The sequence below is a fragment of the Siphateles boraxobius genome, unplaced genomic scaffold (genome assembly GCF_051911475.1).
Source record: "Siphateles boraxobius isolate OS27281-9 unplaced genomic scaffold, OSU_SipBor_1 66, whole genome shotgun sequence".
NCBI classification, from domain to species: domain Eukaryota; kingdom Metazoa; phylum Chordata; class Actinopteri; order Cypriniformes; family Leuciscidae; genus Siphateles; species Siphateles boraxobius.
In genome coordinates, this window is record NW_027509193.1 from 20,613,487 (window position 1) to 20,628,632 (window position 15,146).

The window sequence follows — 15,146 nt, forward strand, 5'->3', positions numbered from 1 at the left end:
ACTTTCTCGTGCTGTTGTCTGATCTGCCTGACACCAGCGCAACTCAAGGATGAGCTGATCACCTTTCTGATATTATTGATTTTCTCAGAGAAGAAAGAAGCAAACTCACTGCACTTTCTCACTGAGAGCATTTCACTGGGAATCTGGCTTGGGGGGTTTGTCAGTCTCTCTACAGTAGCAAAAAGAGTGCGCGTGTTATTTATATTGCTGTTTATAATATTCGAGAAAAAAGTCTGTCTAGCTTTGCTTAGTTCCTTATTGAAAGCATGGATGCTGTCTTTGTAGATGTTATAATGGACTACAAGTTTTGTCTTCCGCCACATGCGCTCTGCTTTTCTGCATTGTCTTTTCATATTTTGCACTGCTGTTGAGTTTCTCCAAGGTGCTTTTTGTCTGCCACTCTTCTTCCTGACTTTCACAGGAGCAATATCATCAATTACACTCTTAACTTTTGAGTTAAAAGAATCAAGGAGAAAATCAACAGAGTCAGCAGATATGCTTGGTGTTAAAGATATAGCCTTCATAAATAGTTCACTAGTGTTCTCATTTAAGCATCTCTTCTTGACAGACACAGATCTAGCTTCAATGGCAGGAGAGATCAATATATCAAAGAAAATACAAAAATGATCAGACAGTGCTACATCCTTAATAACAATTGATGAAATGTTTAGACCCTTACTGATAAGTAAATCTAGAGTGTGTCCACGATTATGTGTGGCTCCATGTACATGCTGAGTCAGATCAAAAGTTTTTAAAACAGTTTTGATTTCTTTTGCCATATTGTTTTCTGCATTATCTATGTGAATGTTAAAATCTCCAGCAATGGCAAAGCAGTCAAACTCTGAGGAAATTGTTGATAACAGTTCTGTTAAGTTCTCAGCAAAAGCTGGAGAGTATTTTGGAGGCCTGTAAACAATGATAAGTAAAATGCGTGGAGCACCTTTTAACACAATACCCAGATATTCGAAAGACGGGTAATTCCCAAATTATATTTGCTTACATTGATAGACATCTTTCTTTATAAAGAGCAGCTAAACCTCCGCCTCTTCTGACAGCTCTGCAGACACTCATAAAAGTAAAGTTAGGAGGGGCTGTTTCATTGAGGACTGTTGCACTGCAACTTTCTTCTAGCCAAGTTTCATTTAGCAACATAAAATCCAGGTTGTATGTGGTTATTAAGTCGTTGACTACAAGTGATTTATTTTTAAGTGAGCGGATGTTTAAAAGTGCTAACTTAACAGTCTTACTTTTTGTCCCCACAGCAATCTTGGTATGTCGTGTAATAGGCACCAGATTAGATGGGTTTGCTGTACGGCTTTTGAAGGCCTTAGACTTTCTATCATGTAATGGAACAGCAATAGAAAAAGATACAGGCACACTGGGTTCCCGCTTGTTCTGTAAACATTTGAGAAAGTTATTGTTATCATAGCGGGGACCCGACACATATCACAAATTGATGGGCCAATTTGCAAAGGTGACGTGACCTCAGACCCCCCTGATGGTTGATATAGGAGACCACCGAAGTGTTTTCTGTGTGGACCAACACATAATGGCCTCTCAGGTCTGGCAGGAAATATTTGAGAGCTCAAAATACCGCCATCATCTCCAGACGATTTATGTGCCAGGAACATTGATGGTCCTGCCAAAGACCTTGCGCCGAGCGACCACTCATGACCGCCCCCCCATCCCGTGAGGGAAGCATCCGTCGAAAGCGTGACACGTCGCAAGGCATAGCTGCCTTGATCTTGCGGAACGGATTTCCCCTCGGAGAAAACCCCTTGGTCCTGAGCCACCACTGCAGGGTCTCAAGTACAGAAGGCCAAAAGTAATTACGTTGGACGCAGCTGCCATGAGACCCAACAGTCTCTGAAACTGTTTTACAGTGAGTGACTGGCCTAATTTCACATTCTTTGTGGCTGTGAGATTGCAGAAATACGAGCAGGAGACAAACGTGCCTGCATTGTGGTCGAATCTCAAATTACACCTAGAAAAGTGGACCTCTGAGCAGGGAGGAGCACACTCTTTTTGGTGTTGAGCCGCAACCCCAAACTCTTTATGTGGGACAGAACAACATCTCGATGCTGAACTGCCAACTGCTCTGACTGAGCTAAAATCAACCAATCGTCGATGTAATTTAATACGCGGATGCCCTGGATTCTCAACGGAGCCAGAGCTGCATCCACGCATTGTAAAGGTGCGGGGTGATAAACCTAGGCCAAATGGAAGAACGCAATATTGGTAAGCTTAGTCCTGCTCCATAACCAGAGCCTGCTGTGAGTCCACTATGGTAGGGAGGACCCCTTGAAATCTGGGCGGACGAGAACCGAACTGAATTCTGTAACCCTTTTCTATTATGTGCAGGACCCATAGAGATATATTTGGCAGAAGTTTCCATGCTGCAAGAAATTCCGATAAGGGAACCAGTCTCTCGAGACTGGCCTCTGGATTTGATTGAACAATCATTTCGGCGCTGAAGCGGCGAACCGGCAGGGAACAACCGAAAGTGGCAACGCTGTGGCTCTCTTCGGAGAGTCGCCCCCCGGAGGGTGCCAAGGAGTGACTGTTCCTCGGAATCGTTCCTCCCTGGAGGGGACCACCCTCAGAAGCCTGACAGCCTCGGCGTCAGGACTTCTTCTTAGACCATGCTCTCTTAGAGATAACAGTCCTCAGATCTTGTCTACCTCTAACAGGCTTGGATTGCGACCGCCACTCAGGAACCCCAGATTGAGGAGGTGCCCGAGCGGCGACGCTCTTTTTTTGCTGGGATCGGTGTGCGGAGCTCGTAGATGGACGAGGCTGCTCAGGCTTTATAATACCAGGTCAGCCTGGTATGCTTGGAGAATTGACATAGTGTGTAAGCATGCCGCGGCCTGACCTGCTGCCGAATATGCTTTACCCACCAATAACGATGTATTTTTTAAAGGTTTGGTGGGTAACGTCGGAGAAGAAGGTGACTCGGGGGAAAGATAACTCGCTAGTGTGTCTTCCGCGCGAGGCATAGATAGATAACCGTAGTGCTCAATACCTTGAATTTTGCTATAATTACTGGTCTGAGGGTTATGTACTCTGAAAGATGCCGGTTTGGTCCACGATCTCGACACCTGAGTGTGGAGATCAGGAAAGAACGGGAGTTCCCGACGTGGAGGTTGTGATCTAGATGGTAGATAACGTTCATCTAACAGACTTTTTCTAGATACAACATCAACATCATCGGCTGACCACTCAATATTTAATTTAGCTACAGCACGAGATAAAACCTCCATAAGCTCCTCATCAGCAGTGGTATGAGCTGGCGAACACTCAAAATCCCCCATACCCACGACATCCAGTTCCTCAGAACTGGATAGCCGCAATATTGTTGCCCCAGCCTGGGAAGGAGAAACGCAGGGCGGGCTCCTTCCTGGGCAGAGACACCGAATCCAGCAGGTAAGGGATGGGAAAGGGCAGGGCCCGTCTCAAACCCCGCTACTAGATCCATCTCCGAACCCCAAGATGAAAGTCGACGCTGTGCCTCAGCAACAGCGGGACCCGCACCCCGGGGAGCGCAAACCGAACCGTCCTCCTCGAAGAACGAAAGGCGAGAGCGGAGCGTCTTTATAGATAGACTCATACAATGCTCACAATCAGCCCCCTCTAGGACAGACTGGGCATGCTCCACTCCCAAACAAGCAACACAAAGCTGATGTGTGTCCCCACCCGTAATATAACAATGGCAGGGAACAGCACACCATCTATAATCTTGCTTGCTCGCCATAATAATTATAGATATATGTATATATATTGGGCTTGACAGAGAACAATAAATAGACAAGGACAGATATCACAGAGATCGCTTGCTGAAGGTGCAGAAGCTGTCGCGGTCTGATTTCAAGGTTGCTTTATAGTTTCCTAGTCTATGACGTCACCTATGACGTAGCGGTCTTCCATTGGACTGATTTTACATGTGCTTCACGACGTTATCATGCAGAACGTTCCCCCCCCCACCGCTTCTCAAACGCAGCTTGAGTTCCCTTAAAAGGGAACCTCTGTGTTAATGTGGCTGATACGAGAGAGAGAGAGAGAGAGAGAGAGAGAGAGAGAGAGAGAGAGAGAGAGAGAGAGAGAGAGAGAGAGAGAGAGAGAGAGAGAGAGAGAGAGAGAGAGAGAGAGAGAGAGAGAGAGAGAGAGAGAGAGAGAGAGAGAGAGAGATACTCACGCAGCAATGGAGAGGTTGGCTGCAGACAGTGGGCTGACCTCAGCTACTTCCTTTGCCGTCTGAAGAGCCATTTTCTGATTGGCTGCCTGCTCTTCCTCCTGTTCATCCTAAACATAGAGAGAAACATGAAGCATATTGATTAAAATGTGATGCGAAGTGTGAAGGATAAACAGTCTGAGAGAAAGACAAGAGAGGGAAATGTGGTCATCAAAAGTGCTCATACTGAATGCTATAGCGCTGAAAGAGGTGAGAGCAGTAATTTTTGCAGCTGATATTATTGCATTTGTAGGAGTTTCCCTTTCAGACGTAAAATGTATGGGAGGAGAGTATTTAAATGAATCACGCAATGCGATTTACTAAGGTTTGCACACGCTAGTTTACTGGTATTTACGCCATTATTTAAGGCCCTAAAAAGCACATCTTAAACCAGACGCTAATTTGCACTACACTTGGTAGATTGCGTTGGTCATTATGGAAATGATATGGCTGCGGTTGTGCACATTGTCAGTAGATCACGAGAAGAACTTTCGTCTTCTATCAGCACTTTTATGGGATTGTGCTCTCACGCTAATTTGCCCTGTTTAGTAAATCTGGCCCTATGTGTGGTTTTACCTTGGTCAGCTCTTGTGCATTGGCCAGATTGTCCACAGCGATAGCCAAGAACACATTGAGCAAAGTATCTGTTCACAGAGGTGTTAAGCAACATTAATACTTCATTGGTATATGAGAAAGCTGTGCAAACAGTATGTCAGCATGCTATATTATGCGTTTGGATACAGTTGCCGAAGAGTGTAAGAACAATGAAGAAGACTGAGAAGACCATGCCCGTTCTGACTCCACCCTGAGACTCAATCCCATCATACATGACCATGTTCCAGTCTTCACCCGTCAGGATCTGAGGTACACAGAAAGGTTCATCATCAAAAAGTCATGGAAAGCAAACCGAATTATTGCAGTTTGATGAACACATTTACTCACCTGAAACACTGTCATTATTGCTGCAGGAAAAGTATCAAAGTTTGTTGGTGGTGTGCCGGATTCAAAATTAAACCTGAAAAGACAACATTTTTGCTATATTATTGTTACACAGCGTATTTTCTATAGTCTTATTTATGGCACCAAGTCAGCCTGATTTTTTTTTGAAAATAATAATAAAATATAATAAATGCCATTATTTTAGTGTTATACTGACTGTCCTCCAAACAGCTGCATGCCCAGCAATGCAAAAACCACAATGAAGAGGAAAAGGAGGAAGAGTAAACTGATGATGGACTTCATGGAGTTCAACAAAGACACCACCAGGTTCCTCAGAGATGCCCAATATCTGAGAAAAGAAAAAAAGACTTTTAAGTCCTTGAGACAGCTTGAAGGGTAAATAGGAAACTCGACAAAGAGAGGGACGGAGAGACAGACATAGGACTCGAGACGTGAGAGACTCACTTGGTCACTTTGAAGATCCTCAGTAACCTGAGAGCTCGTAACACACTGATCCCAAACGAGGTTCCTGGCTGGATCATAGCCCAGAGCACTTCGAAAATGCTGCCACAAATGACCTGTCACACACACAAAACACACACACACACACACACACACACACACACACACACACACACACACACACACACACACACACACACACACACACACACACACACACACACACACACACACACACACACACACACACACACACACACACACACACACACACACACACACACACACACACACACACACACACACAGCTCATTCAATAACATTAAGCACAAAACAAAACCCACTGAACCATCCATATACTATCACATATTTGCTTCTTGCACTGCAAAAAAAAAAAAAAAATTATATATATATATATTTTTTTTGCAGTGTAAGAAGCAAATATAGTACGTTTACTATATATATGTATATAATTTTCTTATTCAGTATTTTTTTGTTGTTGTAAAAATAACATGATAAAATCATATTTTAATAATTATTATTATTATTTTATTAACATGATAAAATAATCTTGGATTAAGTTTTAACATCTTAATATCTTGGAGAAACAAAAATACATATTTATGGAAATTGTTTTTATGTCCATGTCAAATTTAAACAAACAAACAAATTGTACTTAATTCAACATATCCTTGTATTATTTTACAGTTTTGCTTGAAAGTCATCAATCTTCAACACTAAAATACTGATTAGGAAACCAATTTATTTTACAGCGTAGTGACAGTGAATTATGAATTATTAAGAATCTTTAAAAATACAAACTAATTTCAGTAACTATATAAACATCAAGACCTGTGAGAGGAATGATTGGAAAGCTGGTATAATGCTTTTGGTTTCCTCCAAAAATGATCTGATTTACTTAAAGAAAACAATAGAACAAAAGACAAGAGAAACTCACAATGCAGTCAAAACAGTTGAAGGAGGAGTGAAAATAAGGTCTAGTCCCCAGCCCATACATCTTAATACACATCTCTGCCATAAAGATCCCCAGGAAGATGAACTCAGCAAAGTCTGGATTGAGCAGAGAGACGAAAACAGACAGAGAATGTTTGCAAATGATAAAGATATGAAGAAAAGAAAGAATACTACACAGGAATCACCAAGGCTTTTAGTGACCCAAAATGCAGCCACATTTAAAAAAAAATTATCAGGCATTATATGAGGATTTTTTTTTTTTTTTTTTTTTTTTTTTCATAGGGCACAACTTTTTGTCAGCAAAAAAGAGAAATTGTTGTTTTTGGTTTCAAATTATAAAACGTATTGACATATTGCACAAAACTACGATTAGGACACTTTATAGTTGTCAAACTAGTAGAACATGTCTATTATTAATGTGATGAAATTGGCATTTAGACATTAAGTGTCCAAAATGTAATACTTTTGGGGTCCATTACACTTTCTAACAACTATTGAATAAATTCAGATAAAAGAAGAGAAACAGAGTAACATCTTTAGAAAATAAAACATACAGTAAAGGAAAATAAAGAAAAGGAATTTTCTCTTTCTTTATCTACAGACAATGAAAGAAACTTCACAGATTCAAAACTGCTGACAAGCACATCTGAACAGATTATACAGCCACAGATTTTCCCCACACAATATGCAGAGAAAATACAGAAAAGTTTGCAGATTTTGTTACAGATTAGTGAATGGACACGTGAACAGACTTACAGAGGAAATCGGAGAGCAGGTCAGGCTGGTCATAGTGCACGGCAGCCACACACAGTGTGTTGAGTCCCACCAGACATAGCACAGTCCAGTAGAATGTTTGCGTCTTCACTATGTGCCTAATGAAGAATCTCAGTCGACGCTCCTTTTTATGGAAGGAAGATCCCTCAAGCTTCGAGCTCTTCAGACTGCCCCGTGCAAATGGAGAACCTGACGGACCATAAAGAAACAGAGAAGCCAAGCGGCAGGGAAACAGGACATGATAAAATTCAATGATAATCTAAAGGGAAAAAAAACACATACGATTTCTAAAAAAAAAAGATACTGTACTAATTCTGAAATTCAGGTTAATTTATCAAATCAGCTTTTCACTCAAATTGTTATGCTAACAATATATTTTGTAATTAAAAATAATATGCAATACTACTATGGTACTATGACATATATTTCAAAACTTGATATTAATACACCATGGTTTTTCTTTCAAAGAATACCAAACACAAGCATGTATTTTTATTTTAGTATTTTTATGGTAATATCACATTGATCACCTCTTTAGCCTACATCCTACATTATATAGATGTATGAGTTTATGTTTAATTCTCAAACACACCTATATCTCCATCTCCATCCTCTGCATCGAGCAGCTCTGTTTTACTCTTCTTAATTGTGGGCCTCCTCTTTGAGCCTGTGTAACAAACCATAATCACTCATTTCTATATGATTATACTCACAGCATACACTCAGATTCAGACAGCCTAAAATACTCAATGGCACAGAATTATAGAAATACAGAATTTAACAAAGAAGAAAAAAGGAGACAACTAGGAAGTGTAGTGTGTCTGTTATATGGATCACAGACAAATATGAAGTTGAGAAATCACATCTCTGCTGTGAGCTACAGATGGACGGACCATGTAAATGTTCTAATGTACACTGCATTAACTGTGCTTATGGACATGAAATATACAATATCACCCCCTCAGCAAAGCCAACATGCAATTGATATCTCTCTTCCTTTACAATGGGAAATCAACACCTAGTCCCAGTGAGGGAGCAAAGAGAGGAGGAGAGGGGGATGAAAAGGAAGGAAGGATAGAGGAGTTCATATAAATACCGTCAAAGGGCATCCGGTCATCTGGGTCATTGTCATCATCAGCCAGAATCACCTCTTCTGTACACAATAAACAAAGAGATTCAAATCAAACCACTGCAAAAAGCCATGAAAAATGGGTCAATTTCTAGTGCGTAAATGATGCCTGATGAAACATTTTGTACGTTATCAGCACGTTCCAAGACTGAGATGTACACGTGTAAAGACATCCGTATCAAAAGAGACAAGCTTCTATCTGTATTCTTGGCTTTAGCTTCTCTCTGGAGTGTTTAATGGCTATTTTTATGGCATTTACCTGCTTTGCAGATCCACTCCAGATATCCGTTCAGCTCTCTCTCTATCTGCTGCTGACGCTTCAGCTTAAGAAACTCGCTCCTGTTCTCCACACGCTCCCTTTCTTTCGCAAACTCACTGTATCACATACACACATGCATGCAAAAAAATTCTCATCAACAGATGTACACAAAATGCAAATATACACTAGTCAATTCCAGATACACTGGACATTTTTTGGACATTTTGAGATCATCAGAATCACTGGATAACTGCCTTCTTGTCTTGGTTGCTTAATGGTCATTAATTAAGAACTTGATCTCATGACTTAATTAATGCCCTCATTTAAGTTAAAATGTGGCCATGTTGTACTAATTTGTGGCCACGATTTAACTAAATTAGAAACGAGGGAACAAATGAATAAATTGTGGGAACAAATTCTCCGTAATTAACATCTTTAGACATAACTTTAAGCATTTTAAGCTTGTGATGTCCTTCTGGTGTTTTTATATATTTTTGAGTGAACATCATCTATAGGTACATCTGATGAAATAAACTGTATTATACCATGGTCTGTCTGAATACTCGGTTCTGATTGGCTGGAAGGTGATCAACAAAACCGTTCAATGCACAGGAAGTTCCAAGTCAGTTTAATCACTGTTCTATATAAATGCGCTGTTTTCATTGAAGCACACACATACAGTACACACACACACTCGTCACTCACACACAGAGCGGAGAGACACAGAAACATTCAGGACCACATAAACTTGTTATCAATGCTGCCCCGCGACATTTAGTAATACAACAGATTTGCTTCTAAATCACTACATTATATTTCTCACTAGCAACGAGGGGGTAACATTGCTATTTTTAAGTGATTAAACTCACAGCTTCGTTGTTAATAGAGAGAGAGACGCTGAACAGACGCAGGTACACATCTCTCATCTCTCTCTAGATAATTAATTTAAATAAATGCTATAATTCATTCATTCAAATAAATGTAATATTACGCATTACTTTATCACTTTGTAGAACGCTAGATCTAACGGCGTAACTGATGAAAATAACCGTACATTTTATCCTTCCGGTCAAATATTGCGCCCAAACATCAATAACAGCTTTAAATTGTTAATGATGGCAAATGACCATGGTATAAGCTGGATAATCCATGGCTAGCTGTGCATTAGCTTCTTTGCCTCCATGTCATGCATTAAAATCATTTAATGCACAGCTAGCTGTGGATGATCCCTCACTTGAACAATGCTTACTGTAAGACTAAAATCTGGGATTAAAAATGTAATTTAAAACATAGAATAAACTTGAATTTTTTAATAATGAATTTAACACAAAATATCCACACCCTGCATATTTTATATACAATCCACACAAAAACCATAAACACAGAAATTAATTAGCAAATTAGACATTGAACCAAAAGTGTAGACATGAAAAAAAAACGATACAGCTTATTTTGAGAAGAGCTCACACTCCTTGAGAGAGGTTTCTTACCCTGACAACACGCCCAGCACAAGATTGAGCATGAAGAAGGAGCCGATGATGATGAGGGGGATGAAGTACATCCAGTTCCATGCACTTCCTGAAGCATCATTGCTCTGTAACGGCATAAAACAGCCCAGTCAGTACAACGAGGCACACATTCAAACATTTTTTCTCTCTCCAGCTGAGAGTACAGTTTGTTCATCTGGTTTTCTTTGCATTTGCCTTTCCAAGACTCTCAACAGCTTTCCTCCAATGGTGTCAATTAGGAAGACATATGAATGTTAAGCGTTTTTTTTTTTTTTTTTTTTTTTTTGTATTTTTATAGGGAGAGGGCAAGTTGAAATCTGACCCTGGTTACAGATGATGAGAACATCTGTGACAGTATCGTGTCAGATACTAGGACACCACGTACCATGCAATGTGCAACCTGAGAGTGGCAACCATCTGGCTGGGGCTGCTTCATCTGTGGTACACACAGCTGGGTGCTCGGCACCGCTGCACCCTGCCACTGAAGAGAGGAACAAATGGGCAGCCATCTTGTATGGCATTGCTCCACTGACTTCCTCTAGGGAAGGAACCAAGGCTACAAAAGCCCAGATTGAAACAGCCCACAAGTGCTGCTTTAGGAAAAACGCAGATGATCTCACAATGTCAGCACAATTTGGTTTTGGAGCATTTCAGGAGCACACTTTTTTTTTAAAGGGATAGTTCACCCAAAAATGAAAATAGTGTCATCATTCACCTAGTCTCGCCAGACCTTTAGACTAACGGCGGAAAGGTAGAAGTCACAGAGGCCATATGACTTTGTATTTAAAGTCTTCCAAAGCCTATAATAGCTGTTTATGAGGGACAGACTAAAAATATAAGACAAAAATAGTACTTTTAAGGTCAACATTTGCTTTCATTAAATAAAAAATAAAAAAGCAGCTTGGGCATTCTGCTAAATATCTCCATTTGCACTCCAAAAAAAAAAAAATCGAAATAAGTCAGGAGTTTGAAACGGGATGAGTAAATAAAGTAAACTACAGTAGCTCTTCCTTTAAAGATATTTTAAAATGGCTCATTCATTAACCAGCTGAAGCTGCTGAGATCTTCCTATTTTATTTTCATTTAGATTACATTGTTGCATTTAGCAGACATTTTTATCCAAAGCAACTTACAAAAGATAAACAAAAGCAATTTGTTAAAATGGCATTGTATATTACAAATATAGATTTTTTTTGTCATAGCTATGAACCATAGTCTTCCTCCCTTCTACTTTTTCTGTCTCCCTTAATCTGCCCCACTTCTTTTTCATCTGCTCCTTCATGTCTGAGAGCTCTGAAAGCCCCAGTATGTACTGCAGCTTTTTTGCAATTAAATTTTCATAGGTTTCTTTCTCAGCAGCTGTAAGAATAACTTCAGTTGAGCAGGGTGTGTTATATATAGAGCCTCGTTGACCAGAGAGAGGAGGAAACAGGAGGAAGAAAAAAGCTGGGGCAAGTAGAAATAGGGGTTTAGAGGCTGCGAGACGCAGAGTAATGAAAAAAGAAAACGAGTATAAAAATACAGTAAGACCAAATTATAAGAGATGTTGACATCTTATTGGGCTGTGGAGAACTGCAAGCTTTAGGCATGTGGAATCAACACCCTCAGACTTATTTCTCATTGCCAAGATGAGATTTTAAAAATAAACCTTTAGTTCTTCAGGTAAATCTGCTGTTAATTTGTGGGAAGTATTGACGTGGCATTGAGAATAAACTGGTCCCTGAGGTAACAACATTAGTGTGTGGAAATCTTGAACATGGCATTGACATCACTGCCCTATTTTGTCATAGAGGGCGGCTGAACTCACCTTACCGGAAACAGCTCTGTCTGTTCAGAGTGGACAGGCTGGCCACAAGCGATAAGACTAAAAATGCACAGCACTGACTCTATAGGCAAGATTTTGCTTACTGTATGTCTGCGAGTAAAAGGTAACCGGGATGTGGATTAGGTGGGGCTATTCAGTCCCTAAGATTGGCTATTTTTTGATAATCTTGAAGTAGAAGAAATAAGTAATCCTCTACACTAAGGATTAATCAAAACCAAAATAATACACAATGCCCAGGTGAAAAGATGAGGCTCTCCAATTTTAAGCCCATCTGAGACAAAAGTACAGTGTTCATGCACCAAGAATATAGTATATAGAACACACACACACACACATATACACTCACATATACACATATATATATATATATATATATAATAAATGTTCAGATAATAAGAAATGTTTCTTGTACATCAAATCATCATATTAGAATGATTTCTAAAGGATCATGTGACACTGGCTACGTTTACATTGTAAGACTGGAAAAACTGGAAGAGAGGGACACTCTCGGAGAAAACAAAGGAACTTAATATCTGAACTCTCTTGCTATATTAACATCCCCATACGAGACATGATCACACTGGAGTTGATCACATCCCAATTTACATATCATTCCCTTCACCCATCTCTCCCTGAATTCACCCAAAAATCTATATGGTTTAATGTGAACAATTATCATTTCAGTATTATACATTGTAACGTAGTTCGTTGTTATGGGAAGGAGGAGGTGGGAACAAGCGAACATTTAAAGGGCACCTATTATGGAATTTTGAAAATTACCTTTCATGTAGTGTGTAACAGATCTAAGTGAACGAAAACATCCTGCAAAGTTTTAAATATGAAAGTTCACCGTATACAAAGTTATTGTCCTTCAAAAGTAAGAGTTACCTAGAAGTAAGTTCTATGTCTCCAATTGTCCATTTTTTTTTATATAAGTGAAATGTTTGTCGTTGTTATTGGAGTTGTCATAAAGAATAGAGCAATACCTTGTAGTACAGCAGTGCTTTATCAATATGTTTATGCGTTGGGCTAACGCAAACAATAACTGATTGGGTCATCTGACCAATCACCGCAGATTAGCGTCACGCATAGGAGGGGTTTGGAAAAATGAGAAATCATTTGGAAGTCGGTGAGCAAATCCGGTAAAAATAAATGCGTATTATAAGACAACAAAAGTGTTTTTTTGTGATTGCATGCATGTAAAACTGTTGTTGGGGACTCCCAAAACAATATTAAGAACATTTTACATGCCATAATAGGTGCCCTTTAAAGACTTTAATAAATAAATAAGCACAAAATGAAAGTAAAGACAGCAGCCCATCACGGACGACTGCCGCCACACATAATAAATCAAAACATCAAATAAAACCGTCCAGGTCTGGTCCTCTCTCGTCCATCACCATCGTCGCTCCTCCTTTTATGCTTCCACTCCTCTGTGAGAGATACGAGACCGGTGCGTCACGCAGATGGCACTCTACAGCAATCACGCCACCGGCCTAGCGCCGTTCTCTCACAGTCCTTGGCCTCGTCCTGCTCGCCACAGACATGTTTGGTATCATTTGAAATGTCTCAGTGCGACTGGTACAAAGGTCTCATTCCCACAGAAGTAAACCAAAAAGGTAATAAGGTGTGGCGAGTTTAGAGATATCTTGTTAACTGCTGTGGGTGTGCCCCCATGTAAATCAACTTAAGTCCCCATTAAGTCTGGGATGTTGATTAATGCAAATTCCCATTGTGAACTGAGAGGTTTTGCTGAAGGGAGATGCTGAAAAGGGTTCAGGGCGCGATTTGTAGTTCAAATCAGCCCGTGATGTTGAATATTCCCAATTTCCGTTTAGGACAGCAAAATGTTGCTCGACCAAACTATATAGGGTGAATCTTACCTCTGTTCAATGTAATGTTACTCTAGTTGTACGTGGGAAACCATGACATGACCAAACCAAAGCTAGTATCAGAGAAGTAATATTGGTCGGCAAATATATGTAGTAGTGGCCATGACTTCTGTCTAAAGTAAACGTTACTTTAATTCAAGTGTACACTGACCACGAGAGGCGTAAGATTGAGTAAGCGTGAATGCGACCGTCTAAGATATTAGCCAATTACTAGTGACCAAAACTAACGAGTTTGTGATCGTGAGACCTGCGTTAAACGGCCGGCGTGAGGACCTCAAAGCGACATAGATTCCTAATGAATGGATAAAATATAAAGTAAAGAGTCCAATAGAATAATCAAATGTGCTGCTAAACTATATGACCAATAACCAATTGGCATTCCAACCTAAATTCGGGGTCATGATAAAATGGAGTCAGATAAAAGTTTAATTGGAAATAAATTACTTTGCCACACTGAAAAGACAATAACACACAGTAAACCCTAACCGCTTATTGGAAACTGTCGTTGGACCGATTGGGCAGGCCTTACAACATGCAACCAAATAATATGTTAGTAATCGGATTGACGGCTCAATCGCCCTGAAAAAGCACTCGTGTAATCACCTTAATCGATCCGATGGATTAAAAGGGGTGATTTTTTCCTTTTCTAATCTGATCAAGAGGACATGTAAACACTTGATCAGATTGAAAACAAAAACTGAAAGGACTGCGCATGTGCAATGACATAGAAATAGCATAATGACGTGCGGAACGAGCTGTTCTCCCTGTCATATAAATTAGTGTCCCGTCAGTCATTCTAAAATTCTCCTTTCACTCTGCGTCTGTGAAGTGGAACAGGACAACGTCCCAGCAGTCCTTGTTCTTTCGGATTCTCATCCACCGAAGGTTTTGGGCATGGGGAGTGGCATTTACTGTGTGATAAATATAAGCAGCATGGCACAACGGTTCATATGTCATTATCTCCAAATTATGACCAGAAATGAATAAACATTAAGTCTGCTGTTTAACATAAATAAAGAACCAATGTAGGAGAATGGTTATTTTGTGCAAACAGTGGGAAACTCTGTATACTTGGTCAGTGTGCTCATGTCAAAAAATATATTCCAATTTGAAGCTTGTGACATATACAGTAAACGCCCACATCAACCCGAT

At 40.1% G+C, this 15,146-nt stretch overlaps 1 protein-coding gene across 6 annotated transcripts in view; it reads right to left on the bottom strand.

Moving 5' to 3' along the window:
• Positions 1-15,146, bottom strand: part of cacna1aa (calcium channel, voltage-dependent, P/Q type, alpha 1A subunit, a) — a 117,848-nt gene that overhangs the window by 59,492 nt on the left and 43,210 nt on the right. For all 6 annotated transcript variants that reach the window (XM_077212926.1, XM_077212925.1, XM_077212930.1 and 3 more), the window contains 12 exons: positions 10,260-10,363; positions 8,770-8,885; positions 8,478-8,534; positions 7,974-8,048; positions 7,364-7,570; positions 6,591-6,703; positions 5,636-5,748; positions 5,388-5,519; positions 5,174-5,246; positions 4,973-5,090; positions 4,808-4,875; positions 4,196-4,302 (listed from right to left, as the gene is read on the bottom strand). In XM_077212926.1, coding sequence (XP_077069041.1) covers positions 4,196-4,302; positions 4,808-4,875; positions 4,973-5,090; positions 5,174-5,246; positions 5,388-5,519; positions 5,636-5,748; positions 6,591-6,703; positions 7,364-7,570; positions 7,974-8,048; positions 8,478-8,534; positions 8,770-8,885; positions 10,260-10,363 — 1,283 coding nt within the window. The remainder of the gene's footprint in view (positions 1-4,195; positions 4,303-4,807; positions 4,876-4,972; positions 5,091-5,173; positions 5,247-5,387; positions 5,520-5,635; positions 5,749-6,590; positions 6,704-7,363; positions 7,571-7,973; positions 8,049-8,477; positions 8,535-8,769; positions 8,886-10,259; positions 10,364-15,146) is intronic.